This window comes from Oryctolagus cuniculus, chromosome 16, assembly GCF_964237555.1.
Source record: "Oryctolagus cuniculus chromosome 16, mOryCun1.1, whole genome shotgun sequence".
Lineage (NCBI taxonomy): Eukaryota > Metazoa > Chordata > Mammalia > Lagomorpha > Leporidae > Oryctolagus > Oryctolagus cuniculus.
In genome coordinates, this window is record NC_091447.1 from 60,248,925 (window position 1) to 60,274,832 (window position 25,908).

The 25,908-nt window shown below is 68.8% G+C and overlaps 2 protein-coding genes across 8 annotated transcripts in view; one reads left to right on the forward strand and one right to left on the reverse strand.

The window, feature by feature from the left end:
- Positions 1-589: 589 nt before the first annotated feature.
- SAFB2 (scaffold attachment factor B2) lies at positions 590-23,223 on the reverse strand. 5 transcript variants are annotated; one of them, XM_070058687.1, is made up of 21 exons: positions 22,939-23,223; positions 22,310-22,397; positions 18,305-18,369; positions 18,024-18,227; positions 16,688-16,750; positions 14,828-14,855; positions 13,477-14,020; positions 13,027-13,076; positions 12,630-12,745; positions 10,461-10,610; positions 10,264-10,376; positions 6,921-7,051; positions 5,398-5,489; positions 5,096-5,247; positions 3,338-3,631; positions 2,794-2,934; positions 2,232-2,274; positions 1,752-1,882; positions 1,137-1,249; positions 993-1,056; positions 590-907 (listed from the first exon to the last, which is right to left on the reverse strand). In XM_070058687.1, the coding sequence occupies exons 1-21, from the start codon at positions 23,122-23,124 to the stop codon at positions 745-747; spliced, it is 2,931 nt and encodes a 976-aa protein (XP_069914788.1). In that variant the 5' UTR covers positions 23,125-23,223; the 3' UTR covers positions 590-744. The 5 variants fall into 5 exon arrangements, with proteins under 5 accessions (XP_069914788.1, XP_051686016.2, XP_069914789.1 ...); XM_051830056.2 differs by having other exon boundaries at positions 5,096-5,232; positions 22,939-23,222; XM_070058688.1 differs by lacking the exon at positions 18,024-18,227.
- Positions 23,224-23,430: 207 nt separating this feature from the next.
- The window catches only part of SAFB (scaffold attachment factor B), a 29,096-nt gene continuing 26,618 nt past the window's right edge, over positions 23,431-25,908 (forward strand). For 2 of the 3 annotated variants that reach the window (XM_070058691.1, XM_070058692.1), the window contains exons 1-2: positions 23,431-23,821; positions 24,682-24,766. In XM_070058691.1, coding sequence (XP_069914792.1) covers positions 23,633-23,821; positions 24,682-24,766 — 274 coding nt within the window. In that variant the 5' untranslated portion in view covers positions 23,431-23,632. Of the gene's footprint in view, positions 23,822-24,132; positions 24,365-24,681; positions 24,767-25,908 lie in introns of those variants that run through there. The other variant, XM_070058694.1, reaches the window with a different exon arrangement.

A 25,908-nucleotide genomic window follows, 5' to 3' on the forward strand; every position in this document is an offset into this window, starting at 1 on the left:
CGGACGCAGGTCCTGGGAGGCGGCCCCCGGGGGGGAGGCCCAGACTGGGGTTGCCGGCTCCGGGCTGCGGCGGCATTTGGGGGTGAGCTTCTCTTTCAGACAACACAGAGCAACAACTGCAGGTCAGACCCTGTGGAAGGTGGAAGGCGCGGTCCTACCCGCCAGGGCAGCCGCGCGGAGAATGGAGCCGCGGCCACCTCCGCGGGACCCGGCGCCCCCTGCCGGCCCAGCAGGGCTGTGCACCCCGGCGGCGACGGGAGGGCGCCCGGTGCCCGTCCTGCCCGAGGGGCCGCACCACCGCGCGGGCAGGAGACGGGCACAGCGCCCCCACCCGAGCTCCACCCTTGGGACGGCCCCGGCGGAGCCCGGCCCCAGCCAGCGGCCACCTGCACAGGTGACAGCGCCCAGGGCCGGCGCCGCCGCGCGTCTACACGGGTGCCACCCGCACACACCTGCGGCCCCTCGCCGCCAGCGGAGGCGCCCCCTGGAGGCAGCCCCGTGCTATGCACAGACCCACCAGCCGAGTGCAAACCATAAACTTATTCACGGAAAACGGAATGCCTCCTTAACAGAAACCTCGTCTTAAAAATGGCAGAACGAAAACAAATTTATTTTAAAAAGAAAGAAAAAGAAGGGAGTTCACATTGTCTGGAGCTACAAGGCGTCGGCAGAAGACCCCACAGTTCCGGGTAACCTGGACCGTGCGACAGGCGCCGCCTACCTGAGCCCGCGCCGTGCGCGCCGTCAGTAGCGGCGGGTGAAGTGGGGGTACGGGTGCGGGTGCGGGTGCGGGTGTGGGTGCGGGACTCTGCTGCCCCGGTCCTGGCCGGCCACTCCGCCGCCGTCCAGTCCGCCCCCGGGCACCACGTGGCCCTGGGAGTGCCCGCCTTGCGGGAAGCCGCCTCGCCTAGGACAGAGGTACGCGCTGTCTCCAGCAGGTGCAAAGCCCCGCCCCCACCGCGCCCCAGGCCCGCGGGCGCCCCACTCCTTACCCCGCCGCTCCGCCCCGACTCGCGTGCGCGGGCCCCGAGGGCCCCGTCAGGCCTCTCTCGGCACCTACGGGGAGGGTGGCATTGGCACACGCTCTGCTCTGCTCCCGGGGAGCCCTGCGCGGCGGGGGCCGCCCCCCACAGTACCTGGCCACCTGGCGTGCTCCCGCGCGGGCACGCCCTCGTCCGCGCCGCCCTGCCAGGCGCGTGCCGGGGGCTCCTGCAGTCGCTGGTGGTGCTCGCCCCAGTCCCGGCCGCCCCTGTGCCAACAGAGCAGGTGCACGGCTGCTGGGCGCGCCCATGGGCGGCGTGGTGCACCCAGCCGGGGGCCGCACCTCCGGACACCAGCGGTCAGCACGCCAGCCCTGGCCGGCGGCAGCTGGAACCAAACCATGAGCCAGCGCTTCCTGGGCACCAGGAGGCCTGAGCCACGCAGGTCTCCCACGTGGGCGGCCAGGGCTCCGACACTCGGGCCGTCCTCCGCTGCCTTCCCCAGGCCATTAGCAGGGAGCTGGACCAGAAGCGGAGCCGCCGGGACCTGACCTGGTGCCCAGACGGGGTGCGGTGGCTAGCCGCTCCGGCGCAGCGCTGGCCCAGGCTAAGTGGATCTCCCCCGTGCCGTGCGAGGTAACCATGGCAAGTGAGTGTGCACCCTGGGGCCGCGCAGACCCTGCCCACCGCCACCGTCCCTTCCCGCAGGCACCCGGGACAGCACGGCCTGCCCCTGCCCCTCCACAGCAGCAGGCCCGCCCGCCCGCCTACCTGGGGGGAGGCGGCAGCCCCCGGCCTTCGCTCATCCTCTTGTCCGAGCTGTAGCCCCCCCAGCCGTCCCGCGAGTCCCGGCTGTGGCGCTCTGGGGGCCCGCCGTGGCCGTGGCGGTCCTCTGGGTAGTGCTGCAAGGCGGGCAGGGCCAGGCTCACCGAGCCGCTCCCGGCCAGGCCCTAGGCAGCACGCAGGTGCAGCCGTCCGGAGCCCCCTGGCCGCCCCGCCCCGGCAGCTGCTGGGCGCTCACTTGGGACGGGGCCGAGAGCACTTTGAGCCACGCCTCCCTCTGCAGACTTGTTCCCGACAGAGGGACGGTCCCCAGGGCCACCTGACGGGCCACCCGAGTACTGCGACCAGGAGCCCCCAGGCAAGCGGCAGCACAGGGACCTGCACGCCCAGGGGCAAGAGGCGAGGGCCGGCCTCCTGCGCGCTCCTGCCTCCTCCCCACCGCAGGCCCGGCCCCGGGCTCCCACTCACCTGCCCGTCTCGCTCGCCCATCACTGGCCTGGCGCTTTCCCTCCTGCAAGAGTGAAGCTGGTGGGCGGGCCTGGCTCTGCGCCCGTGGACGAGGTGTGTGGGAGGCGCGGCCAGCTCCCGGCTCGAGGCCCAGCGCTGGGACCCCGACGGGCGTCCATCAACACGACCGCACCAGCACCCGCGCCACAACTCCTCCAACAGCTGCTCGCCCCCCCCGCCTCGCTCTCTCCGTCCTGACGGCTCACGTGGAGGAGCCAGCGACGGGCACGGGGCTCAGGACACCACCCACACGAGCCCCGCCAAGACAAGGACGGAACCGAGCCGGGGCAGCAGGGGGCGGGAGGGCAGACGAGGCAACCCAGCGGGCAGGGGGGTCTCCGTCTCCAGTCGGCCCGCCCAGGACTCTGCAGGGGCTCGGGCTGCGAGGGAGGTGGGCAGCCGTGGGCATGTGCCCGGTGAGCGCTGGCCAGGCTCACACACTCCCCAGTGGCCCGAGGCTGCCTGCTGCCTGCAAGCCCCGGCCAGCAGCCTGCTCACGGCGCGGGAGGCGGGAGGCGCTGACCTGTCGGCCGCGTGGTCCTGGTACTGGCCCCGGTCCCGGTGGTCGAAGTCATGGAAGCGATGCTCCGGCCGGGGGAAGTCGGCGCGGTACCTGTCCTCCAGCGCCACGCGCTTCCCCTCCAGCCAGTAAGCGTCCTCTCGCCTGGCTCGTGAAGAGAACGCCCCGCCCACTCAGGAAGGGAATGGGGCGGGGGCAGGGGCAGGGGGCGGGGGGCCTCTTTCCAGACGCTCGAGCGCTCGGCCACGTTGCTCTACCTAAGGGTACACTGGCCTTCTGACCAGCCCGTGGCCCGCACACGCCAGGGCGCACACCGCGGTCCCGCCTCAGCCCAGGTTCCCCCATCGGGCCCAGGCCCCCAGCCTCCCTCAGAGGCTTGAGCAGAGCAGAGGGGAGGAGGGCGGGCCAACCCAGCGCATCTACAGCGATGAGGCTCCCGGCCCAGGCCCCGCCCCGCCCGCCGGCGTCCAGGTCGTAGTCCCGCCCCCGCCCCGCCCCCGGCTGTCCAGGTCTTAGTCCCGCCCCCGCCCCGCCCCGCCCCACCCACCGGCCGTCCAGGTCGTAGGGCCGCCGCGCCGCGGGCCGCCGCTCCTGCTCGTAGCGCAGCTGCTCCTGCTGGCGCCGCAGCTCCTCGCGCTCGCGGTGGATGCGCTCCTGCTCGCGCCGGCGCTCGCGCTCCACGCGCATGCGCTCGCGCTCCAGCCGCTCCCGCTCCATGCGCTCGCGCTCCAGCCGCTGCCGCTGGCACTGGAGCTGCAGGCGCTCCCGCTGCAGCCGCGCCTTCTCCTTGCGCTCGTGCAGGGCCTCGAGCCGCTGCTCCCGCTCCCGCTGCTCGCGCTCCCTGCGGGGACGGCACGCCGCCTTGACCGCAGTGCAGACACCCGGCCCGGCCCCACCTCCCGACTGCCCCGCGGGGTAGCGAGGAGAGCGACGGGACCCGCTCCGAGGCCCCAGGGCGCAGGGCCAGCTGGGGTGCCCAGCCGTGGACCTGGACCTGCACGGAGTCTGCACCCCGACTCTGGCTGCCCCGCCCAGGGGCGGGGTGGGGGCGCCCCTGCTCTCAAATACAACTGCAAACAAGGGGAGTTATTTGGGTAATTTTATGGCCTTCTGCAGACCCTGGTGTGCATGGATTTCCAAATCTCATCTCACGCGGGATGGGGGTGGGGGGCTAGCTGCATCCATGAACTCTTGAGAACCTGACATCGCGAACACTCCGGGCCCACACCCTGCCGAGGCGTGGCAACGCGGCTACCCCTGAAGACGCGGGGATGCGGGCCGAGGCCCAGGTAGGGCTGCGGACCGCCTCTAGGGTGCAGCAGGCCCACGGCCACCTTCGGGCCTCGCGTTCTCGGGTGGCACTGGGAAGGCGTGAGAAGGCATGAGAAGGCTTCTCACTGCCTCTTACTCCTGAAACCCCAAGGGGGAGGGGCGACACGAGCATCTCCCACCATAGCTTGGAAAGCTCCGGAACACCACAAGGGACCAGGTGGGGACACGGGAGTGCAGGTGGCAGGGACCAGGTGGGGACACGGGAGTGCAGGTGGCAGGGACCAGGTGGGGACACGGGAGTGCAGGTGGCAGGGACCAGGTGGGGACACGGGAGTGGAGGTGACAGGGACCAGGTGGGGACACGGGAGTGGAGGTGGCAGGGACCAGGTGGGGACACGGGAGTGGAGGTGGCAGGGACCAGGTGGGGACACGGGAGTGCAGGTGGCAGGGACCAGGTGGGGACACGGGAGTGCAGGTGACAGGGACCAGGTGGGGACACGGGAGTGCAGGTGGCAGGGACCAGGTGGGGACACGGGAGTGGAGGTGGCAGGGACCAGGTGGGGACACGGGGGTGGAGGTGGCAGGGACCAGGTGGGGACACGGGAGTGGAGGTGGCAGGGACCAGGTGGGGACACGGGAGTGGAGGTGGCAGGGATCAGGTGGGGACACGGGGGTGGAGGTGGCAGGGACCAGGTGGGGACACGGGAGTGGAGGTGGCAGGGATCAGGTGGGGACATGGGGGTGGAGGTGGCAGGGACCAGGTGGGGACACGGGAGTGGAGGTGACAGGGACCAGGTGGGGACATGGGGGTGGAGGTGGCAGGGACCAGGTGGGGACACGGGAGTGGAGGTGGCAGGGACCAGGTGGGGACACGGGGGTGGAGGTGGCAGGGACCGGGTGGGGACAGCGGGAGTGGAGGTGACCAGCCCCGGCGAGCCGGCTCCTTCACGGCGGACTCGGAGAGGCGGCGGAGCCCGCTTCGGGGGGCGGGGAGGCCGCGGCGGCAGCCAGGGTTGCGCGGGACCCAGCTCACCGGCGCCGCTCGGTCTCTCGGACCTCCCGCTCGCGCTGGCGCTGGCGCTCGCGCTCCCTCTGCTCCTTGATCTTGTCGAACGACAGGATGTCCCTCTTCTCCTTGCTCTCGGACTTGCGGTCCTGACTCTTGGAGTTCTGTTCACAAGGTGGCTTTGTTAGCGCGAGAGAAGCGAGATCGGGACAGGTCCACAGTGAGCACTCAACAGGCCCATCCCAAGACCCTCAGGGCGCCCCGGACGCGCAGGGCAGCGAGCGGCGGGCGCTGGGGCCGGGCCAGGCCGGGGCGGCAGGCGCACTCACTCTCTCCTTGGACCTGCTGGTGGTCTTCACGCTGATGACGGGCTCGCCTTTCGACTTATCCATGACCACCGTGCGCTCCGGGCCTCTGCTCCCTTCAGGGAGAGACACGGGGATCCGCCACGGCACGCCGGGGCCCCAGCTTCCTGCCCAGGCAGCCCTGCACTGACACGGGCAGCTGCTGGGGCCACAGCGCCAACCTGCTCCCACCGGACGGCGTCCCCTGGGGCCGCAGGGGTCCCCCGCCATGTGCACAAGTGCGCCCTGCCTGCGCCCCTATTCTAATCCGCCAAGCCCGGGAGAACCAGCTGTGTCTTCCCGGGCAGGCCGCAAAGCTCCGCGGAGCCGCGCTCTGGGCTTCCCCGCACCCACCCACAGCCTCTCTCCCGCCCGACAACGTGCCAGCCAGGCGCTAACCGCTGCAGTAATGGCTTATTTGGGGAGATTTACAAGATTGAGGAACAATTTAGAAACACGTTCCTCGTGAGATGGCGGGAGAATGACGCCACCGACTTCAGTTCTAACTCGCAGCGCGCGGCGCCGCCTCGATGCTCCAGATGGCTGGCTTTTGTCTGCTTCTTCCTGGGGGGCGGGCAGGGCTGGTTTGTTTTTCGCCACGAAACACTGAGTCGCACACAAACTCAATGGTGCAGAGAGCAACCAGTGACAGAAGCCTGGGCACCGAGACTCGCGGCTCAGATGCCCGTGCCGCGCCGAGCGCTCGGCCTCCAGTCCCCCCCCCCCCCGACCGCAGCTCTCTGCTAACGCAGACCCTGGGAGGCGGTGGTGACGGCCCGAGGATCTGGTCCCTGCCCCCGCACTGCAAACTCAGACAGACTGGGCTCTTGACTCCTGGCTTTGGCCCAGCACTGGGCCTTACAGACATTCGGAGGGAGCCAGCAGGTAGGCGCTCTCTCTGCCCCTCAAATAAGTAAAAATTTTTAGGGGGCCAGCACTGTAGTGTAGTGGGTAAAGCAGCCATTTGCGATGCCGGCATCCCACACGGGTGCCGGTTCGAGTCCTGGCTGTTCCACTTCTGATCCAGCTCCCTGCTGTGGCTTGAGAAAGCAGAAGATGGCCCAAGCGCTTGGGCCCCTGCACCCACGCGGGAGACTGGAAGAAGCTCCTGGCTCCTGCCTTCGGATTGGCCAGCCCCAGCTGTTGCGGCTCTCTGGGCAGTGAACCAGCAATGGAAGATTTCTCTCTGTAACCCTGCCTTTCAAATAAGTAATTTTTTTCAAATACCCTCAAAGGATGAGAGAAATGGCATTCCTCCAACGCAGCTACATCCTTTACTACTTCTAGCTTTCAAGACCGGCGCAGGAAAACCTACAGACGCCTGCAGGTTACCCGGAAGGTGCCAGGTGTCTCCCCCTTGCAACCCCAGGACGGGGGAAAGGCCAGCGGCAGGCTGCGGCGCCCGCCCCAGCACTTCCAGACGCTGCCGCCAGGAGTCAGGCCCGTGTCTGTGCCTCCCCCCCCCCCCCGCCGCCGCCCCGCGGCTCTGCCCAGCGAGCTCTCGTCACCTGACTTGGTGGCCCTGCCGCGGTTCGCAGGCCCAGCCTTCAGCTCGTCTGGGTCTCTCTCTTCTTTCTTGATGTCTTCCGGCCTCTTTTCCTCTTTTTTCTCAACTTTCTCCTCCTTCTTAATGATGGTTCTGTGTAAACACAGTTACAACACGCGCTCGCCGCGGGCCTCACAGGGACGGCGGGCACCGAGGTCCCCACGGCACCCCACGGGCCGCACCCGGGGCAACACTTATTCTGCAGCCTGGAGAGGGCAGCGTGGTGTGCGTTCACACTCAGTGCGTGTGGTCGCGTCTGCGCACAGGGGACAAAGCACACAGAATGGAGGGTCCGAGGACAGGCGGGCACGTGCCCGCCTCTGGGGACTTCAACAGCGTGCCACGCGACGGCAAACACGGGGCCGTCGGTATCACCTCCACCAACGGCGACTTTCAACACGGAACAAATCGTCTTAGCCACAGATCGTCCCACGTCCCCTGAAGCTGTCGTCTCAGGCAATTAAAGTGCACAATTATTAGACGCCAGTCGCGAGCCAGGGAAGGCGGCCGGAGGCCCCGTGGGACGAGGGCCCCCGGCTTCTCCCAGCCGCCGCAGGCAGGCCGGCCGCGCCGCAGACCCCTCAGCTCTCTTTCCACCTCCGCTCCCCAGCACGAAGGTGTTTCCCAAAAATGGACATCGTCTGGAAAGCCCCGGAAGCCCGCACGCACTAACGGACGGCGGGCACCCTGAGGGGCCTGAGCAGCTCCCCGTGAAGTCCTTCTTTCTTTAAAGACTTATTGTATTTGAAAGAGTTGCAGAGAGGGAGAGACCAGAGACAGGGGATCCTCCGTCCGCGGGTTCACTCCACAAGGAGCCAGAAGCTTCCTTCCCGTCTCCCACACGGGCCGGCCTCCGCGGCTTCCCAGGCGCGTTAGCAGGGAGCTGGATGGGAAGTGCAGCAGCCGAAAGGCACCTGGGGCTTCAACCCGCTGCGCCGCAGCGCCACCCCAACCGTTCTATGTTCTGACGTCACAGACGCAGGTGCAGTCACCAACACTCGTCCTCGTCCCCGTCCCCATGGTGGCGCGCCCTGACTTCACCGTCGACCCTTCGGTGGCCACCTCCTGTGGCTTTCCACGCACAGCCCAACCGGCCAGGGCCATGGGGAAGCGTGTTGGGTAAGGCGTCTCAGGACAGCCCGAGGCAGCACTGGGTGCGGCCCTGCCCCGCCCCGCCATGGTTGTGCGCTGCCCCAGGGGCTCCCACCGACAAGGCGCTCTCAGCCGGTTACACAGCAAGAGCTGCACGGAGGGGCGGGCGCTGCGGTGCAGCGGGTTAAAGCCCCGGTCCCAGCTCCTCCCCTCCGCAGCCAGCTCCCTGCTAACAGGCCTGCAGACAGCGGTGAGGGCTCGGTGCGTGGACTCCTGCCACCCACGTGGGAGCCGCAGATGGAGTTTCTAGCTCCTGGGGTCAGCCTGGCTTAGCCCTGGCTGTGTGGGGAGCGAACCAGCCGACGGAAGCTCTCTTTCTCTGTACTCTGCCTTGCAGATAAAAGTTAATATTAAAAATAAATCTAGGGGCTGGTGCTGTGGTGTAGCAGGTAAAGCCGCTGCCTACAGTACCGGCATCCCCTATGGGCGCTGGTTTGAGTCCCGGCTGCTCCTCTTCCAGGCCAGCTCTCTGCTGTGGCCTGGGAAAACAGTGGAGGATGGCCCAAGTGCTTGGGCCCTGCACCCCATGGGAGACCAGAAGAAGCCCCTGGCTCCTGGCTTCAGATCGGCGCAACTCTGGCCGTTGTGGCCATCTGGGGAGTGAACCAGCAGAAGGAAGACCTCTCTCTCTGCCTCTCCTCTGTGTAACTCTGCCTTTCAAATAAATAAATCTTAAAAAAAAAAAAAAAAAAAGTTGCTTGTTTGGAAAGAAGTGGACAGCTGACTCGCAGAATCCTTAAGGTGCGAGCAGAGGTGGGCGAGGGTGTTTACTCGCCCAGAGGTGGGAGAGGAAGGAGGAGGGGGCAATGTCAGAGCACTCCAGCTGTATGTGGCTGGGTCCTAAACGCTTACCCCCCCACACACACGCCCCCAGGAGCCAGCACCGGCGCACACAGGGCCAGGCGCCCGCACGCTCTGCACCGCTTCCTGCTCCACACAAAGCTCACCCCCCCCACCCCCGCCTCACTGCTCAGCCGGGAGCCAGCGCACGCCACGTGCCCACCGCAGCCCCGTGCTCCCCGCAGACGGGGCCGGCTCATCAGCTCTGAGAGGCTGCTCCCCGAACAGGGTCTCACCCCCGGGCGCACGAAGGCCCACTGCGCGCTCGCTCCTCCGGGGCTCTGCCCGAGCATGGCCACAGCGAGAACAGGGAAGCGCTGCTCTCGGCCCCCCGCCCGGCAGCTGCCACCCTGCTTGGGGTGCCAGCATCCTCCGGAGGGCGCAGGTGCTGCTCGAGGCCGTGGGCCCCGCCACGCACACGGGACACCTGGCCGGGAGCTCCGCCCAGCAGAGAGCTCTCCCCGCTCCTCCCTTTCCCTGCCGGTCTGCCTGCACAACGTCAATCTTTTTTTTTTTTTTTTTTTTTTTGACAGGCAGAGTGGACAGTGAGAGAGAGAGACAGAGAGAAAGGTCTTCCTTTGCCGTTGGTTCACCCTCCAATGGCCGCCGCGGCCGGCGCGCTGCGGCCGGCGCACCGCGCAGATCCGATGGCAGGAGCCAGGAGCCAGGTGCTTTTCCTGGTCTCCCATGGGGTGCAGGGCCCAAGCACCTGGGCCATCCTCCACTGCACTCCCTGGCCACAGCAGAGGGCTGGCCTGGAAGAGGGGCAACCGGGACAGAATCCGGCGCCCCGACCGGGACTAGAACCCGGTGTGCCGGCGCCGCAAGGCGGAGGATTAGCCTAGTGAGCCGCGGCGCCGGCCCACAACGTCAATCTTACAACAAAAACCAGGAGCAAAACAGAACCACCACGACGCTGCCGGACTCGGCCGGGCCGCCGGCTCCCGCAGTGCCGGGGAGGCGGGGGAGGAAGCCAGCGATGCTGCCGGCTCCCCGGCCTGCCCTCCGCCACCCACCCTGGCCCGTGCCCGCGCCACGCCTGCTCAGAGATCCGCGCCCGCTGACGGTTCACGCGAGACAGAAATCCCCGCTATAGAGAGCCCTCAGACTGCTGCGCCCACGCACGACTCCGAGGCGCACCCAGCGCAGGGCCACCGCAGCCGTGTCGGGGCCCACACAAGCCCAGCTTCCCACAGCCGCCGAAACGGAAAACGAGAGCTGCGTGCACCCGGGAGGGTGCCGAGGTGGGGGAAGCCGAGCCGGCCCGGCAGCGCTGCCCCTCCGCGCCCCGGAAGCCCGAGTGGCCACTTTACTTCTCCGTCTTGATCTCCACGGGGTGGTGTCTGTCGGCGCCAGGCAGCTTCTCCCTCTTCGCGTCACCCTCCTTCCGGTCGGCCAGCTTCTTGCCGGCAGGCTCGTTTTTAGCCTACAACGCGACACGGACAGCGGTGACTCGCGGGCATGGCCTGCGGCTGCGACCCTGTCCACCACGGCGGCGGGGCGGCCTCACCTTCTCCACGGAGATCATCCTGCCGTGCAGCTCGGTCCTGTGCAGGTGGCTGATGCACTTGGTGGCCTCGTCCGCGGTCGCCATGGTGACGAAGCCGTAGCATCGCGCCCCAGGGCTGCGTGCGTTCGTCACCACCTTGGCCCCAACTACCTGGAACACAGGGCCCTCTCAGCCGCTCGCCCAGACGGCCGTGCCGCCATCACCCCAGCGCTCATGGGCGCACTGCGGTCGGGGCGAGCTGGCCAGGAGCAGCCCAAGCCCAAGGCCTGACCACAGCATCGCGATCACCTGACGGCAGGCAGCACAGCCGGGACGCATGGCAGCCCCGTGCTCCCCACAGACGGGGCCGGCTCAGCAGCTCTGAGAGGCCGGGGGGAGGCCTGACCAGGCTGAGATGAAGGGCCAGGCCCTGCCCCCACACCTGAAGCCACCAGAGCAGCAGGGGCGCCCTGACACGGGACGGGGTCCCCGGGAGCACCATGAGCGTTGGGGCACCCGGCCGGCAGGCAGCGCGGACGAGGCCAACTGGACGAGGCCGAGCGATCACGACACGCCACCAGGCCTCAGCAGACGGCAGCCCAGAGCGCCCTTCCCACCACGCCGCGCGGGACGAGGGCAGGGGCAGGGCCTGGGGCGGCCGCCCAGCGCCCACAGAGTGGGAGAGGGGCTCCCCAGGACCGGGCAGACCCGGCACTGCGCAGCTGTGCCACGTCCAGCACGAGCCCGGCCCTCACGGCAGAACGCGCGCCCAGAACAGCACTCCCCACGCCTGATCCAAGCCGAGGCCCGAGGAGCCGCACCCCTGCTTCCCGCCCGGCTTCCCGTTCACGCGCCCTGGGACGCAGCAGTGAGGGCCCACGGGCCTGGTCCCTGCCGTCCGAGGGGGCTGAGCTGGGACTCCCACTTTGGCCTGGCTGAGCGTGGGCTTGTACCAGTGGGGGAGGGGGGATGAACCGTAGGTGGAGAGCTCACCTCTCTCTCTGCCTTCCAAACCAAACGAACAGAAGCAAATTCAAAAATTTCTTTTGAACGACCAGGCAGGCAGGCAAAGAAAGCAAACCCGGCCCATGACGAAGGAAAACGCCCATCGAGAGAGACCAGCCCGGGAAAGGGGACAACAGGGCTGGCCGATGGGGCCGCGCCAACAGCCACCGTTCACGCGTGCAGACACGCGGAGATAAAAGCCCCGCGTGGAGGGGCCCCATGCAGCACAGAAGACGAGTCTGGAGCTCAGAGACATGGTGGGCGAGACGGCCGATAGGCAGGAGCAGGCGTGAAGGAAATCCCAACCCAGGCTCCGGGGCCGCGGCCGCTTGGGGACCAGAGACGGAGGAAGAAACCGCTCGGGACTCCCAGGCCAGGGGGACGTGCTCCAGAGCGCCCAAGGGGGTGACCGCGCCGGCCGTGCGAACACCGCACTCTGCGGCAGCAGGCACCAGACAGCCGACAGCTCCGGGCAGGGCCAGCTCTGGCAGCCGTCACTTCCACCCGACGTGGGCCAGAGCCACCTCCCAGCGCACACACGGGCCTCGGGCGCTGGGCCGCTCGACACACACCAGGTGCTTCCAAACGCCTTCATGCAGTCAGGGAACACAACACAGTACCGGCCGCGGAAGCCCCCCAGCGCCCAGCCACACCCGCCCAAGGCGGCCCGGACGCAGCAGGTGCCTGGTCCCGCAAGGCCGCGCTGGACGGCACACGGACGTCCGCAGCCAGGACGAGTGGCGTCTCACGGCCAGGGTCCCCGGAGCATGCGGCGCAGAGCCTCCTGGCCCCCTGGAGGGCCACTCCCGCTGGGCACCCTGATGGCAGGACTGGCACGCGCCGAGGCGGCTTCTGAACGGGGCTGTTTCTCAGACGCTCCATAGCTAAGCCCGCATCACGTCCCGGCTACCAAACCACACCAAGTGCGGGGGCACACAACCACTGCCCGCAAGAGGCGCCCAGCGTGCCACCTGCAGCTGTGTCAGCCGGAAGACGGCGGTGACCTCCAGCCGAGAGCAGCGGGAGAGAAGCTCCCGGCCACCTGCACTGCCCGCGCCCTGTGACTCTGACCAGCATGTGGGCACGGCTCCTGAGCCCCGGGTCCGTGACAGCCGGAGCGGGACCCACGGAGACCCACGGCAGCCACAGCTCCGGGCTCCCTCCCCCTGCCCGCGGGCGGCCTACCTTGCCGTACTTGCTGAAGAGGTTCTTCAGGTCCGTGGCGCGCGTGGTAGAGGACAGCCCGCTGACCCACAGGTTCCTGCCTGAGCCGCCGCCGCCGACACTGCTGCCGCCGCGGCCTGCACGACACGGGAACTCTGATGCCTCCCCCAAGGCCCACAGGAAGCCCCTCTGGCCGCGCCCACCGTTCCCACCACAGATGCGCGGATTTACTGCTGCCCACACCCGGAGAGGCGGCAGGCGGGAGCCCTGGGCAGCAGACGCAGGGCTTCGCTGCTCCAGGAGCAGCCACGGGCACGTGGGTGACAGCGCGCGCTGCGTGCCAACCCGGAAAGACCACGGCAAGAAAACCCCGCGCAGCGCCTGCGACGGCTGCTGGGGCCACGCCCCGCACCCTTACCTTTCTCATCCTTAACGACTGGCTTTATGTCTTTCTCTTCCTTCAAAGAGCTAGAGACAAAAGCGAGTGTCACTCACCCAGGACGCGCACGCAGGCCGCTACGTGACAGGACGGCGTGCTCGGCCTGAGTACCTACCAGAAGTTAGTCTGAAACAATTCTAGAGGCGCCTCTGCAAGCTTAGTACTGGACAACCTCACCCCAGGCCCGCGGCAGACTCGCCAGGTCAATGCCACTTAGAGGGAGGGGGCGACTGCCACTGAGACCAGCCGTGCTGGGCTGAGCAGGCGCGGACTCGGCTCTCCCGTTACGAGTACAGAGGGCATACACGTCTTAGCGGTAAACTACAGTCTCAGCAGCCCGGCTGGCAACCGCGACACACAGCGTATGCGCGTCATTAACGACCAATGGAAAGGAGATAGCGTCTGGTCTAAAACTGAGAAACAACAAACCTCATTTTCTGATCAGCGCCCTCACTGGTTGAGGACTCTTTAGGAGCCGGAGGGACTTCATTACAAGCTTCAAAAGCAAACTTCTTCACGTCTTCTTTGCTATCTCTGGGCTCTGGGCTTGGGGCTTCCGTGGGCGCTTCCGCGACCTCCTGGCTAGAGGCCTCCGCGAGCTCGGAGGCCGCGCTACTCTGCTCAACTGGCTCGGCTAGCCCTACAGGCTCGCAGTCCGTCCTGGCGCCTCCGCCTGTCTGCGCCACGGGCTCCCCACCCGTGTCTAACAGCGCGTCTGCCTCGCTCCACTGAGCTCGTGTTGACTCGCTGGCCAAATCTAAATCTCCCTCTTCCTCCTCCTCCTCCTCCAACTCCTCCTCCTCCTCCGGATGAGCATGAGCGCTGTCAAAAACGTCCTCTTCCTCCGCAAGCTTCCTGTCTGGCCCCACGCTACTTGTATCCTGCGCAAATGGCTGCTCCAGCTCGGAACCTTCTTCTTTTACTGGCTCAGACTTACAAGTTTCCCCCAAAATGTCGAGTATTTTCTCATTTTCTACGGATTTAACAGGAATAGAATGGCACAAGGTTTAATTACCAGGGAAACACAGCAATCACAAATGCGGCACTGGCACGGCGGCCACACTAACACGAGGAGAACCGCTAGCTACACAGAGATTGGAAAACCCGCGGCACACACGTCACACTGCTCACGCTCCTGGCCTCTAGCTACGTGGAAGAGAAAAGGCCCCCAGACGCAACACCTGCACCCGCGGGCCGCTTCGCGGGTCTTGCCGAGGGCTCTGTTCAGGGCGCTCCCGATCGTCTTCAGAGCCACGGCGCGGCCACTGTCCGGGCCGCCGCCCGCTGCGAGCGTCTTCGTGTGTCGCGGACGGAACAGTCCAATGCGGGAGCCCCGTCTTCCCGCGGCGCAGACGCAGTCCAGGGGCACGACGCCGGGCTGGCCATCTTCGCGCAGAACGCCGACTCCTCTTCCGGAATCCGCGGCTCCTCAGGCTGACGTGCCCTGCCCACAGCTTTAACCGCCTCAACTGCGTACCCAGAACGACTGGCACAATATCACAAGATCTGTCTCCCGCACAGAACCCCGGGCGCCGCTGGGCTGCCCTCCGCGTGGTCAGCGGCGAAACCGTGGCCGCAGCTCGCCCCTGCCCTTGCCCTTGGGCGGCCGCGCGGCGCCCCCAGATCTGGTGATACGAGTGGGTTTCCAATCTCTGAGCCTGTGCGAGCTGCATCGCCCACCAGTAGGGAACCGGCAAGACCGCAACACAGCTCGAGATACACGGCTAAGGCCGAGAGCAGCACACCGCCAAACCGCAACTACCCGCGCGCTCAGCAGTACCTGGCTCCAACAGGGCGTCTTCAATGTCCTGGAGAGGGGGAGGGGGAGGGGGGGAGGGGGGAGAGACACACACGCCCGTGTCAGCCCGCACGCAGCCTTCGGCCCCCGAAGCGATGCCCTCCCCACAAAGCGCCCTGCGCTCAGGGACGCCGTCAGCGGAGGGGCTGGTGCCAGCTCTCCCCGTAGTCTGGCTCCGCCCCCGAGGTCACAGCAGCGGTCACCTGGACCAGCAGCGCTGGACTGACGGGAAGACCGTCACCAGGGACCCTGCTGTGTTCAGAGCCGTGCCTCGGCCCGCTGCAAGCCTTCCCGACGCCCGCTGTGGGCGGGCCAACCCTGCCCAGGGCGCAAGGACGCCGGGGCGGGGCCGGGGCCCTGCTGTGCAGCCCCAGCTCTGGGCCTCCCCGCTCCCTGCAGACGCCCCTTCCTCCTCACTGCTCTAAGCCGACGGCTTCCCCAGCCCCCTGCAGGTGCTCTGCAGCCCACCGCCCGCACCGTCACCACACTGCTCCCTGCTCCCATGCACCCAGGGTTACACGGGGGCCTTCAAAAAGCTCGGGGAGGGGCCCGCGCTGTGGTGCAGCGGGTTAGGCCGCCTGAAGCCGGCATCCCGCATGGGCAGGGGTTCGAGTCCCAGCTGCTCTGCTTCCAATCCGGCTTCCTGCTCACGCACCTGGGAAAGCGCTGTAAGATGGCCCAAGTGCCAGCGCTGGGTGTGCGGGGAAACCACCACCTGCAGTGCCAACACCCCACACGGGCACTGGTTCGAGTCCCGGCTGCTCCACTTCCGATGCAGCTCTCTGCTGTGGCCTGGGAAAGCAGTCCAAGATGGCCCAAGGGCTTGGGCCCTGCACCCACATGGGAGACCTGGAGGAAGCTCCTGGCTTTAGATCAGCCCAGCTCTGGCTGTTGTGGCCAACTGGGGAGTGAATCAGCGGATGGAAGGCCTCCACCCTCTCTGCAACTCTGCCTCTCAAATGAATCAGCTTTAAGGTAAATAAATGAACCTTAACGACAAAACCAATTATTCACGCGGGGCCTCTGTGTGCCACAGCAGGTTAAGCCGCCCTGTGCTGCTGTCGTCGCATGCCGGCGCCGGCCGGATTCCAGCCGGTCCACGGCTCGTCCCGCTCACGTGGGCAGGGAACCAGTGGGTGGAAGATGTCCCTCCATCACTGGCTTTCAACAAACTCAGCTTTTTAGGAAACAGTTCACTTCTATTTGAAAGGCAGAGCGCCAGAGGCAAGGGAGAGGGCAAGGGAGAGACAGAGTTCGCCGTCCCCGGCTTCACTCACCCGACGGCCACGACAGCTGAGCTGGCTCAGGCTTAGCCAGGAGCCTGGAATGGCATCCGGGTGCTTGCTATTTTCTTAGTTATTTATGTGTTTACTTACGTATGAATTTAAGAGGCAGAGTTACAGAAAGAGAAAGGGAGAGACAGAAGAGAGTCTTCCATCCGCTGGTTCATCCCCAAATGCCTGCAACAGCCAGAGCTGGGCCGATCCCAAGCCAGGAGCTTCCTCCGGGTCTCCCACGTGGGTGACAGGGACCCAAGCCCTTGGGCCATCTCCTGCTGCTTCCCCAGGCCATTAGCCGAGCTGGATAGGAAGCAGGGCAGCTGGACACCACCCAGCACCCACAGAGATGCCAGTGCCGCGGACATCGCCTACCACGCTACTGCGCCAGGCCCCCAAACTTATCTTTTAATTAATCCCATCTTCCCACACGTTTTTGGAGTCTGCTTGTGTGACCTGTGAGCCCAGGCTGACAACGCTGGGGCTCCATGCTGCGCGGACCCCTTGTCCCCACGCTGAACCAACCACTTGTTAAAATCTGACGAAGCAGAACCAGGTCACTCACCGGACTCATCCTGAGGTCCAGCGCCGATGCTTCCATGGAGTTCTCGAAGGCCTCCCCATCCACCTGGAAAACAAAACGCAGCCCCCCTGTGTGGACGCCAGAGCGGCAGACGCCAGGACCAACGCCGGCCCACCTTCCCAGCAACCTGTGTGCCCCGCACCTCTCCTGGCGCGCAGCCGCGGGCCGCACCGCCTAGGCGCCCAGTGGAGCGGGTCCCTGTGCCACCTCCACACCGGCGCAGAACAGGCACGGCCCTCCCCAGGACCCGCAGGGCAGAACTCAGAGCAGAAACCACACCCGCCACCTGGCCCGGCAGCCCCGCCACCAGGCACTGACTTCTCTGAGGATACGGCAATGCAAGGAACCGGTCACCCTGACCATCACCTTAGTACTTCAGGTCTACTGAACTCAAAGGCCACCGCCTCGTAAGGGAAAAGAGATCCTGTCCGAGTATTCTCCCCCCCACCCCCTTAGATTTGAACCCGCGACCTCGAAGCCTCTGTCAGCCTGCTCTGGGAAAAGGTGCCACGCGCACACGGCGTCAGTCAACGGGAAGCGGGCAGGACCCCTACGCCAGCTGCGGCGCAGGTCCAGCACGTGGCTCCGGCCCTCCGAGCCTTCCTCATCTGTTTCTCCGAGACCCAGAGCGCCCAAGCTCCCACCCGCCGCCGCGGCCCCGGGGCTGGCGCACGTTCACCACTGCTGCCTAGAGAGCGCCTGGGAAGCCGACACAGAGCGCATCCGATGCCCACTACAGCGGGCAAGGGCCTGGCCTGAGCCGGAGCTCAACCCAGGTCGGCGACACGGGGTGACGGGAACCCAACTCCTCGCGTGCAGAGAGAAGGAGACACGGAGCTCTTCCATGCGCTGGGTCACTCCCACGTGGCCACAACAGCCCGGAGCGCCGTCAGGGTCCCCCGTGTAGGTGGCGGGGCCCACGCACGTGAGCTTCCTCCGCTGCTCCCCAGGCGCAGTACCAGGCAGCGGGGTGGCATGGAGGAGCCGGTCTCACACTGGCACCCGTACGGTATAGCTGCACCCACTGTGCCGCAACACGGGCCCAGCGCTGAGCCGCCGAGAGAGAAGCGTGGTCAGCCGTGCCAGCCCGCCTTGCGAGGGACAGCGCACCCGAAAGCGTCTCCCATCCAAACACCGAGACACGCGGCGCTCGGCAAAGCCGTTCACCAGCTAACGCCTCGTCTCCGGGCGCTCACGGGGGTCAATCTACCACCGACTTATTCTCGTTCCCGGCGATCTGTCCGCGCTCCCCGACGCAGACAGCCCCTGGCGGCGGGGCTCAGGGCGAGGGGCGCGTGCACGGCTGCCGGCTACCTACAGCGTGCTCCGGGGGCTGAGCTGGAAGCGGCCCCAGCGGCGTAGCCCCGTACGCTCTACTGTCACAAAAGGAGCCGAGAATGCTGTCGTCAGCGTCCTCGCCAAACTCCGGAGCGCCGCCGGTGTCGGCCTCGGTTTCGTCCAGCACACTAATGTCCATCATGTCCATGCCGCGCAAGGCCACCAGCCCTGCTCCCACGTCCTCCTGCAGGCGGGAGGGAGGCAAGCGTGAGCCGGCGGCGCCGACGCAGGCTGCGGCCGTCCTCTCCCCGCGGCGCGTACCTGCCCGTCCGCGGGGTCCTCCTCCAGGCCGTTGTCTTCAGGGCCTTCCTCCTCCGTCTTCTGCCCTAATGACAGGTAACACTCACCGTTAGTCCCCACGGGGCCGGGCCGGCGGTGCCAGGAGAGCGAGACGCCCTAGGCCTTCTGCGTAGCGCTCGACGGGCCCCAAAGGCCGGGGCGCCGCCCACGTCCCAAGGGCGGCACAGCTTCGAGAGGCTCCCGACCACCCCGGGCCAGGACAAGCACCCTCACAGGGAAATGGGCGAGAGAGGACGGGCATCTTCCACCGCCGGGCGCGACACGCGGCGGCCGCCCGTCCCTTAGCACTCTGAGCCGGGGAACCGGCTTCGGCAAGGCCGGGGCACGCGGCCTGCCACTCGGCTGGCAGGCACCCAAGTTTCGCGAACGCAAAGGAACGGTTTCGAGGTCTGCCTCGTACTCCAGGAGGGGGCGCGCACGCCTCCGCGTTAGGAGGGGAGAGAGGCCGCAGCTGCGCGCCACCCGAAGCCGGGACGCGCCGAGACCTGGGCCGCCCCGCGCCCCGTCCGATCCGGGCGCCCCGCAGCCCCGGCTCCCGGGAAGCAGGCAGGCACGGCTCAGCGCTGGCGGCCTGCAGGAGTCAATCAGCGGTGGAGGAACTCTCCTCTCCCTCTCTCTGGAGCTCCGCCTTTCAAGTAACCTTCCACGCACACGCACACGCACACACGCGTGCCTTACGCCCTCTGTCCAGGGACACTACTCAGGATACACACCAGGAATGACAACACGGAACGCAACGCTCGGGGACGCAGGGACTTCCTGCACTGCAGACGGCGGGCGGCCACGGCATCCAATAGCAGGGCGGAGCCTGGTGTCCGTCACTCCCCTGTCACTGTCACGCCCCATCACTGTCACTCCCTCACACCCGTCACGCCCCTATCACTGTCACTCTTCTTCACTGTCATGTCCCCATCACTGTCACAGCCTGACACTGTCACGCCCCCATCACTGTCACTCCCCTTCATTGTCACTTCCCCAGTCACTGTCACTCCCTCACGCCCCGCCCCCTGTCACTGTCACGCCCCATCACTGTCACTCCCCTTCACTGTCACTGTCACGCCCCCATCACTGTCACTCCCCTTCATTGCCACTTCCCCAGTCACTGTCACTCCCTCATGCCCCGCCCCGTCACTCCCTCACGCCCCATCACTGTCACTCCCCTTCACTGTCACTCCCTCACGCCCCACCCCTGTCACTGTCATGCCCCCTTCACTGTCACTTCCCCATCACTGTCACTCCCTCATGCCCCGCCCCGTCACTCCCTCACGCCCCACCCCCCCGTCACTGTCACTTCCCCATCACTGTCACTCCCTCACGCCCCACCCCCCGTCACTGTCACTCCCTCACGCCCCATCACTGTCACTCCCTCACGCCCGTCACGCCCCTCGTCACTCCCACACACGCCCCTCGTCACTCCCACACACGTGGAGAAACCCTGCTGGGGCCGCCCCCAGCGCCCTGCATCTTGATGAGCGCTTCCTGCCCCGCACATTCACAAGTCACTTCCGGTCCCCACGTTCCCACACCACCCAGAGGTCGGATTTCTCATCACTCCTCTAAGACAGCGCCTCAGCAGCCAGGCCGCGCCCCCGAGCTCAGCGGCGCCCCCGTCCCCACCCCCACCCCGAGCTCAGTGGCGCCCCTGTCCCCGGGCCTGGGCGGGCGTCACAGGGGCAGCCAAGGCCCACGCCCTGGCCTTGGCGGGCGGAGACAGAGCAGGAGCCGCACTCGGCTCCCCCACGCACACAGACCCAGGCTGTCACCGGGAGACACCACCCCAACCCTCCACGTGTCTGCTGGGCCGAGGCCGCTCCCTGTGACCATGTCCGCCCCACGGGGGGAGGGGCCTCTGGACTTCCGAGAGGAGGCGGCGCCGGCGGGCTCTGGGGCGAGACAGGGGGCCGGGACACAGCCTGTGAGCCCCCCACTCCGACACAGGCTGCGCGTCACCCCAGAGCCCCCCACAGCTGCGCAGGCGCCCAGCGCTCCAGAGAGCTCCCAGCTCAGGGCAGGACCTGGATCGGGGGAGGCTCTGGGGGCCCTCCATGGCCCCATTACAAGCAGTGTCTCGTGCCCACAGCAGCGGCTGGCACCCCAGCTTTCCTGCCACGCGGCTAACCCCAACCAGTGCCGATCTGACCCCAGCTTGGCGGTCACGGAACCTTTCCGTCTCCCTGAGAGACGGAGAAAGATAGAAAGAGAGGGGGGCATGGGGGCCGGTCCCCGTTCTCTGGCTCATGCCCCAAATACCCCAGCAGCTGGGGCTGGGCCAGGCTGAAGCCAGGAGCCATGAGCCCCGCCCCAGGTCTACCCGTGGGCGCAGGGCCGACACCTGAGCTGCTGCCTCCCAAGGAGCCGGAGAGCAGGTGCTCAGGGGCTGGGGGGACCAGCAGCCCGAACGTGCCCCCCACGCCCCGCCATGTGCGCAAAGCCGCCCTCGCCCACGCTGTCACCCAGGCCTTCAGACGCCGCAGTGCTGGCCAGCTGCTCAGGCCCAGGCCCGCCACGACCCCCGGACGCGGTGCTAAGCGGGCGTCCGCCGCTCCAGGAAGCTCCCAGCCGCCTTCGGGCTCCGGGTCACCGAGCCCCTGGACGCTGTGCGGTCCCCGTGCCCTGCGGCCGCCGGTATCCGGCCAGGGGTCCCAACGCAGCACCCCGCGATACGGCACCGGCAAAACACGCTCCCACTCCCACTCGACTGAGCCCCCTTGAGCCCGCGGTGACCTTCCCCGCACTGCTGGGCCATGGAGGAACGCGGGCCGTGGGAGAAGCACCGCCGCCCGGCCGGCCGAGGACGCGGTCCACGGCGCTCACGCCGCGCACCTGCTGCCCGCGGACCGCACACAAACGCCCAAGTCACCACCATCGGCCCTGAGCAGGAAGCCCCGGGGCGGAAACACCGCTCAGAGGCCCCGCGTCCACGACCCCCGCCCCCGCAGGGACGCCTGCTGCAGGCCCGGCAGCTCCACTCGCGGCTCCTGCGGGCGCGCCGGGGAGGCAGCGGAGGACGGCCTGGGCCCTGCACCCCGGGGAGACCCGCGGGCGCTCGCAGCTCGGCCTGGCCCAGGCAGCCACCGGGGAGACACCAGCAGACGGAAGCCTCCCTCCCTCTCCCCCGTTCACCGCAACTCTGCCTTTCCAGTAAATAATAATGCTAAAAAAAAAGTTTTAAATTAGAAAAAAAAAAAAAAAAAATCCAAGACACGGACGAGGAAGGCAGGTGACAGCCGCTCCGTCCACGCTGGGCCCCCGTGTCCTGCGTGGCCTCAGCTGGGCGCCCGTCTCCTATACTTAAGGCCACGCAGCCAACACGGGACAGCCTGGTCCCCCCGTCCCAGGCGAGCGCCCCCGACCCCCGGCCCGCAGCGCGGTCACGCAGCCGACGCGGGGCAGCCTGGTCCCCCCCCCCCCCGTCCCAGGCGAGCGCTCCAGGCCCTGGCCCGGCCCCTGCGCACCCCCGACCCCCAGTCCCGCCGCTGCCCGCACGCAGCTGACGCGGGGCAGCCTGGTCCTCTCCCTGCGCGCCCCTCCCAGCCCCCAGTCCCGCCGCCGCCCGCACGCAGCGCGGGTCACGCAGCTGACACGGGGTAGCCTGGTCCATGCGGGGCAGCCTGGTCCTCCCTGGCCCGGCCCCTGCGCCCACCCCCGACCTCCGGCCCGCAGCCCCGCCGCCGCCCGCACGCAGCTGACGCGGGACAGCCTGGTCCTCCCGGCCCGGCCCCTGCGCCCACCCCCGACCCCCGGCCCGCAGCCCCGCCGCCGCCCGCACGCAGCCGACACGGGGCAGCCTGGTCCTCCCGGCCCGGCCCCTGCGCCCACCCCCGACCCCCGGCCGCAGCCCCGCCGCCGCCCGCACGCACGCAGCCGACACGGGGCAGCCTGGTCCTCCCTGGCCCCTGCGCGCCCACCCCCGACCCCCGGCCCGCAGCCCCGCCGCCGCCGCCCGCACGCAGCGCGGTCACGCACCTTTAGCGAACCTCTTGGCCAGCCTCCGGCCGGCGCCTTCCACCTCGCCGCCCATCTCGTCGGGGTCCTGCCCTTCCTCCTCCACCGCCTAGGGGAGACCGGGAATTCCGGGCAGTGAGGCCGCGCCGCGACCAGCCGGGCAGGGCTCACGGGCTGCCGGGTCTGCGGAGGCCCCGCGCGGGAGGCTGCACCTGGCGGGGTCCGGCCGCGGCCCCACGCCGGCGCCAGCACTCTCGGGCCCGGGTGGCGGCGGAAGTCCCTCCACCCCCCTCCCAGGGTCCCAGCCGTGGACACCCGGAAGGCGCCGGCACCCACGTGCCGCTGACCCCCGGCCAGGGGGCGGACCCCAGCCGTCCCAGCGCAGGCCCTGCCAGGTGCAAAGGTCCTGGGGCAGGCCCTGCCCCGCCCCCCTGGCCTCGGGAGCTGGGGGGCCAGGCGCTCGCCCAAGGTCGCGGGGGCGCGTCCGGGGCCAGGAGGGGCTCTCGGGGCGCCAGGCACAGAGAGGGGCGGTGACGGGCCAAGGTCACACAGCCGGGCCACCCCGCACCGGCCCCCCGAGGTCGGTGACAGGCGCGCGCCGGGGCGCGCCGCGGGCGCCCGCGCCGCCCCGGGGCCCCCGGCCGCCTCACCTTCCGGAGCCGCTCCATCAGGACGCTCTTGTTGCCGGCCGTGTCCAGGTTCCGCTTCCTCAGCTCGGCCCGCAGGTCGATCACCCGCAGCTCGCTGAGCCGCCGCGTCCCGGCCTCAGAGGCGCCGGAGCCCAGAGCGGCCGCGCCGGGGCCCGCGTCGCCCGACTCGGCCAGGGTCTCCGACATCCTCGCCCGCCCGGCCCCCGCTGGCCAGCCGCTCGGCCGCGCACCGCCCGCGGCTGCAGCGGCTCTGAGCACAAAATGGCGCCGCCTAAGAGGAAAACGCACTCGCTTCCTCCCGCCCCGCTTTGCGGCCGCGCGTGCGCGCCGCGCCCCTCTCCGCCCCCGCCCTCGCCGGCGCGCTTAGCAACCAGCGCGCTCGCGCCTCGGCCCGCCGCGCGCTCCACGCCGCAGCCCGCAGGCGCAGGCGCCGCAGCGCGCACGCGCGTCGGCCGCCCGCGGCGGGAGGCGGCCGGCGAGCTACGCGCCTGCGCCCCGTCTCCGGCGCCTCTCAGCGCGCATGTGCACAGGCGACCGGGCGCGTCGGTCTCGCGCCGGCTGCGCCTGCGCAGAAGCCAGGCGCGCCGGGGCGGCTGGAGCGGTTCCCTCGCAGGCGGCGCCATTTTGTGCGAGGAGCCGACGGACAACCGGCCCGGTTCTGTGAGGAGTGGGCAGCGGCGCCAGGCTTCCTGGAATGGCGGAGACTCTGTCGGGCCTGGGAGATTCGGGTGCGGCGGGCACAGCGGCTCTGAGCTCCGCCTCGTCGGAGGCCGGGACGCGTCGCCTCAGCGAGCTGCGGGTGATCGACCTGCGGGCGGAGCTGAGGAAGCGGAACCTGGATTCGAGCGGCAACAAGAGCGTCCTGATGGAGCGGCTGAAAAAGGTGGCGTCGCGGCCCGGCGGGCGGGCGGGCGGGCGGGCGCTGCGGGGCCGCGCGGGCTCGGGTTCGGCTCCCGGCGCCGCACCGGGGCGAGGACGCGGGGGCGCGGGGCGCAGAGCGGCGGCGCCCGGCAGCCCTCACTTCCGGGGCGCAGGGAAGGGACTCGGCCAAGGTCACCCTGCCGGGGGCGGGGAGGGGGAGGGGAGGGGGCTGGCGCCGCCCCGGCCGCGGTGGGCGCCCCCTCTGCGCTCGCCGCCTCCTCCCGGCCGCCCTCCGGGGTTGGTTGTCAGGCGCGGGGGCGCGCGCGGGGGGCGGGGCGTGGGGAGGAAGCTGGCGCCGGCGAGCGGGCCTCTGTGCGCGGCTCGGACCCGGGGAGGACGCTGGGAGGGCCGAGCGGGGCCCTGTCCTCGCCCGCCGGGGGCCGTGGGCGCCCGAGACGGGGGTGTGCCTTCGAGAACCTTCCGTCGCCGTCAGCCCCCACCCCCCCCGGGGGGGGCGCACAGCTCTCCTCTCTGCGGCTGCCTGCACCAGCCAGGGCCGGGCCAGGTGCACGCTGGGAGCCAGGACGCCATCGGGGTCTCGGACGTGGCTGGCGCTGCCCCCCCCCCCGGGGGTGTGCACCGGCAGGAGCCGCAGAGCTGAGACTTGAACCCGGGCCCCCCGGTGCGGGATGCGGTTCCCAGCTGCTGGGCCGGACGCCGCCCCGCCCCCGTCTTCTGAGAGGCGGAGCGCCCCCCCCCCCCGCCCCGGTTCCGCGGACCCCGCGCGGAGGAGGAGGCGCGGCCGGGCTACCCGGGACGCGTGGGAGCCCTCGGAGCCCCGAGCGCGGCGCTGACGTCCCCTGCCCCGTCCTCCCCCCGCAGGCCATCGAGGACGAAGGCGGGGACCCCGACGAGATAGAAGTCGCCTCCGAGGGCAGCAAGAAGATGTCCAAGAGGTCCAGCAAAGGTACCCGGCGGCGGGGCGGGGCGGGGCGGGGCGGGGGTCCCGCGGGGAGGAGGGCTGCGTGCGGCCTCGCAGCGGCCCGCGCTGGTCCAGCCCCAGACCGCGGTAGTGGGGAGCACTGTGTCTGTGGTGCTGCAGCTTCCGGAGAGAACGACCCCGAGTGCTGCCCGCCCGCCCGCCGCGGCTGCGTCTCTGCACGGTGCCCGCCCGCGCTCACGGCGGGGAGCCGGTCCGCGCTCATGCAGGGCCTGCGGGACCCAGGAGGGCTGCGAGCCCAGCTCAGCTCTGCGCCCTGTGCCCTGACCTGCTGTGGAGACGGGCTGTCCCGCGTGGCTGCTGTCTCAGTGCTTTGCCCCCGAGAGCCAGCTGCAGGTGGGCCCGAGCTTGCTGACGAGCCGGGGCCTCGGGACCCAGAACCACGCCGGGTGCAGCGCCGTCTGCGCCTTCTGTCCTTGAGCGTCAGCGGTGCTCGCGGGAGTGGAAAGTAGACGTCCCCCTCCCCTAGGTGGGAGACGCCGCCACCGACGGGCCCTGGCGCTCCGTGAGTCCCGGGCCCTGCTCCGCGAGGGCGCCCTTCTGGGCTTTTGCTCGGCGTGGCGAGGCCGTCTCTCCGGCGCCGCACGCGCAGCAGCCCTGGTTCCCTGGGCAGCCCGGTACCCCCTCCGTGGGACCCGAGGGCGGCTCGCCAGCCAGCGTTCTTGTGGCTCTAGGGAGCCTTTTACCCAGGTTTCACTTGGCTGATCTTTTGCTTGTTTGTTTTCAAGGTGTATTTCATTTATTTATTTGAAAGGCAGAGTGGGGGGGGCCTTCCATCTGCTGGTTCCCCCCCAGACGGCCGCAACTGCGAGGGCTGGGCCAGGCTGCAGCCGGGAGCCGGGAGCTTCTTCCAGGTCTCCCGTGAGGGTGCAGGGCCCACGCACTTGGGCCGTGTTGTGCTGCTCTCCCAGGCCGCGGCAGGGAGCCGGTTGGGAAGTGGAGCAGCCAGGACTTGCCCGGGTCGGTGTGGGAGGCCGGCGCTGCAGGGGGCCGCGTGGCCGGCTGAGCACAGCACCGGCCCCTCGCTCGGCGTTGGCAGTGTTGCTGTGTCCGGAAATACGTGCGCAGTTGAAGGACTGCACGGTTGCTGTTTGATCCTTTACTAAGAG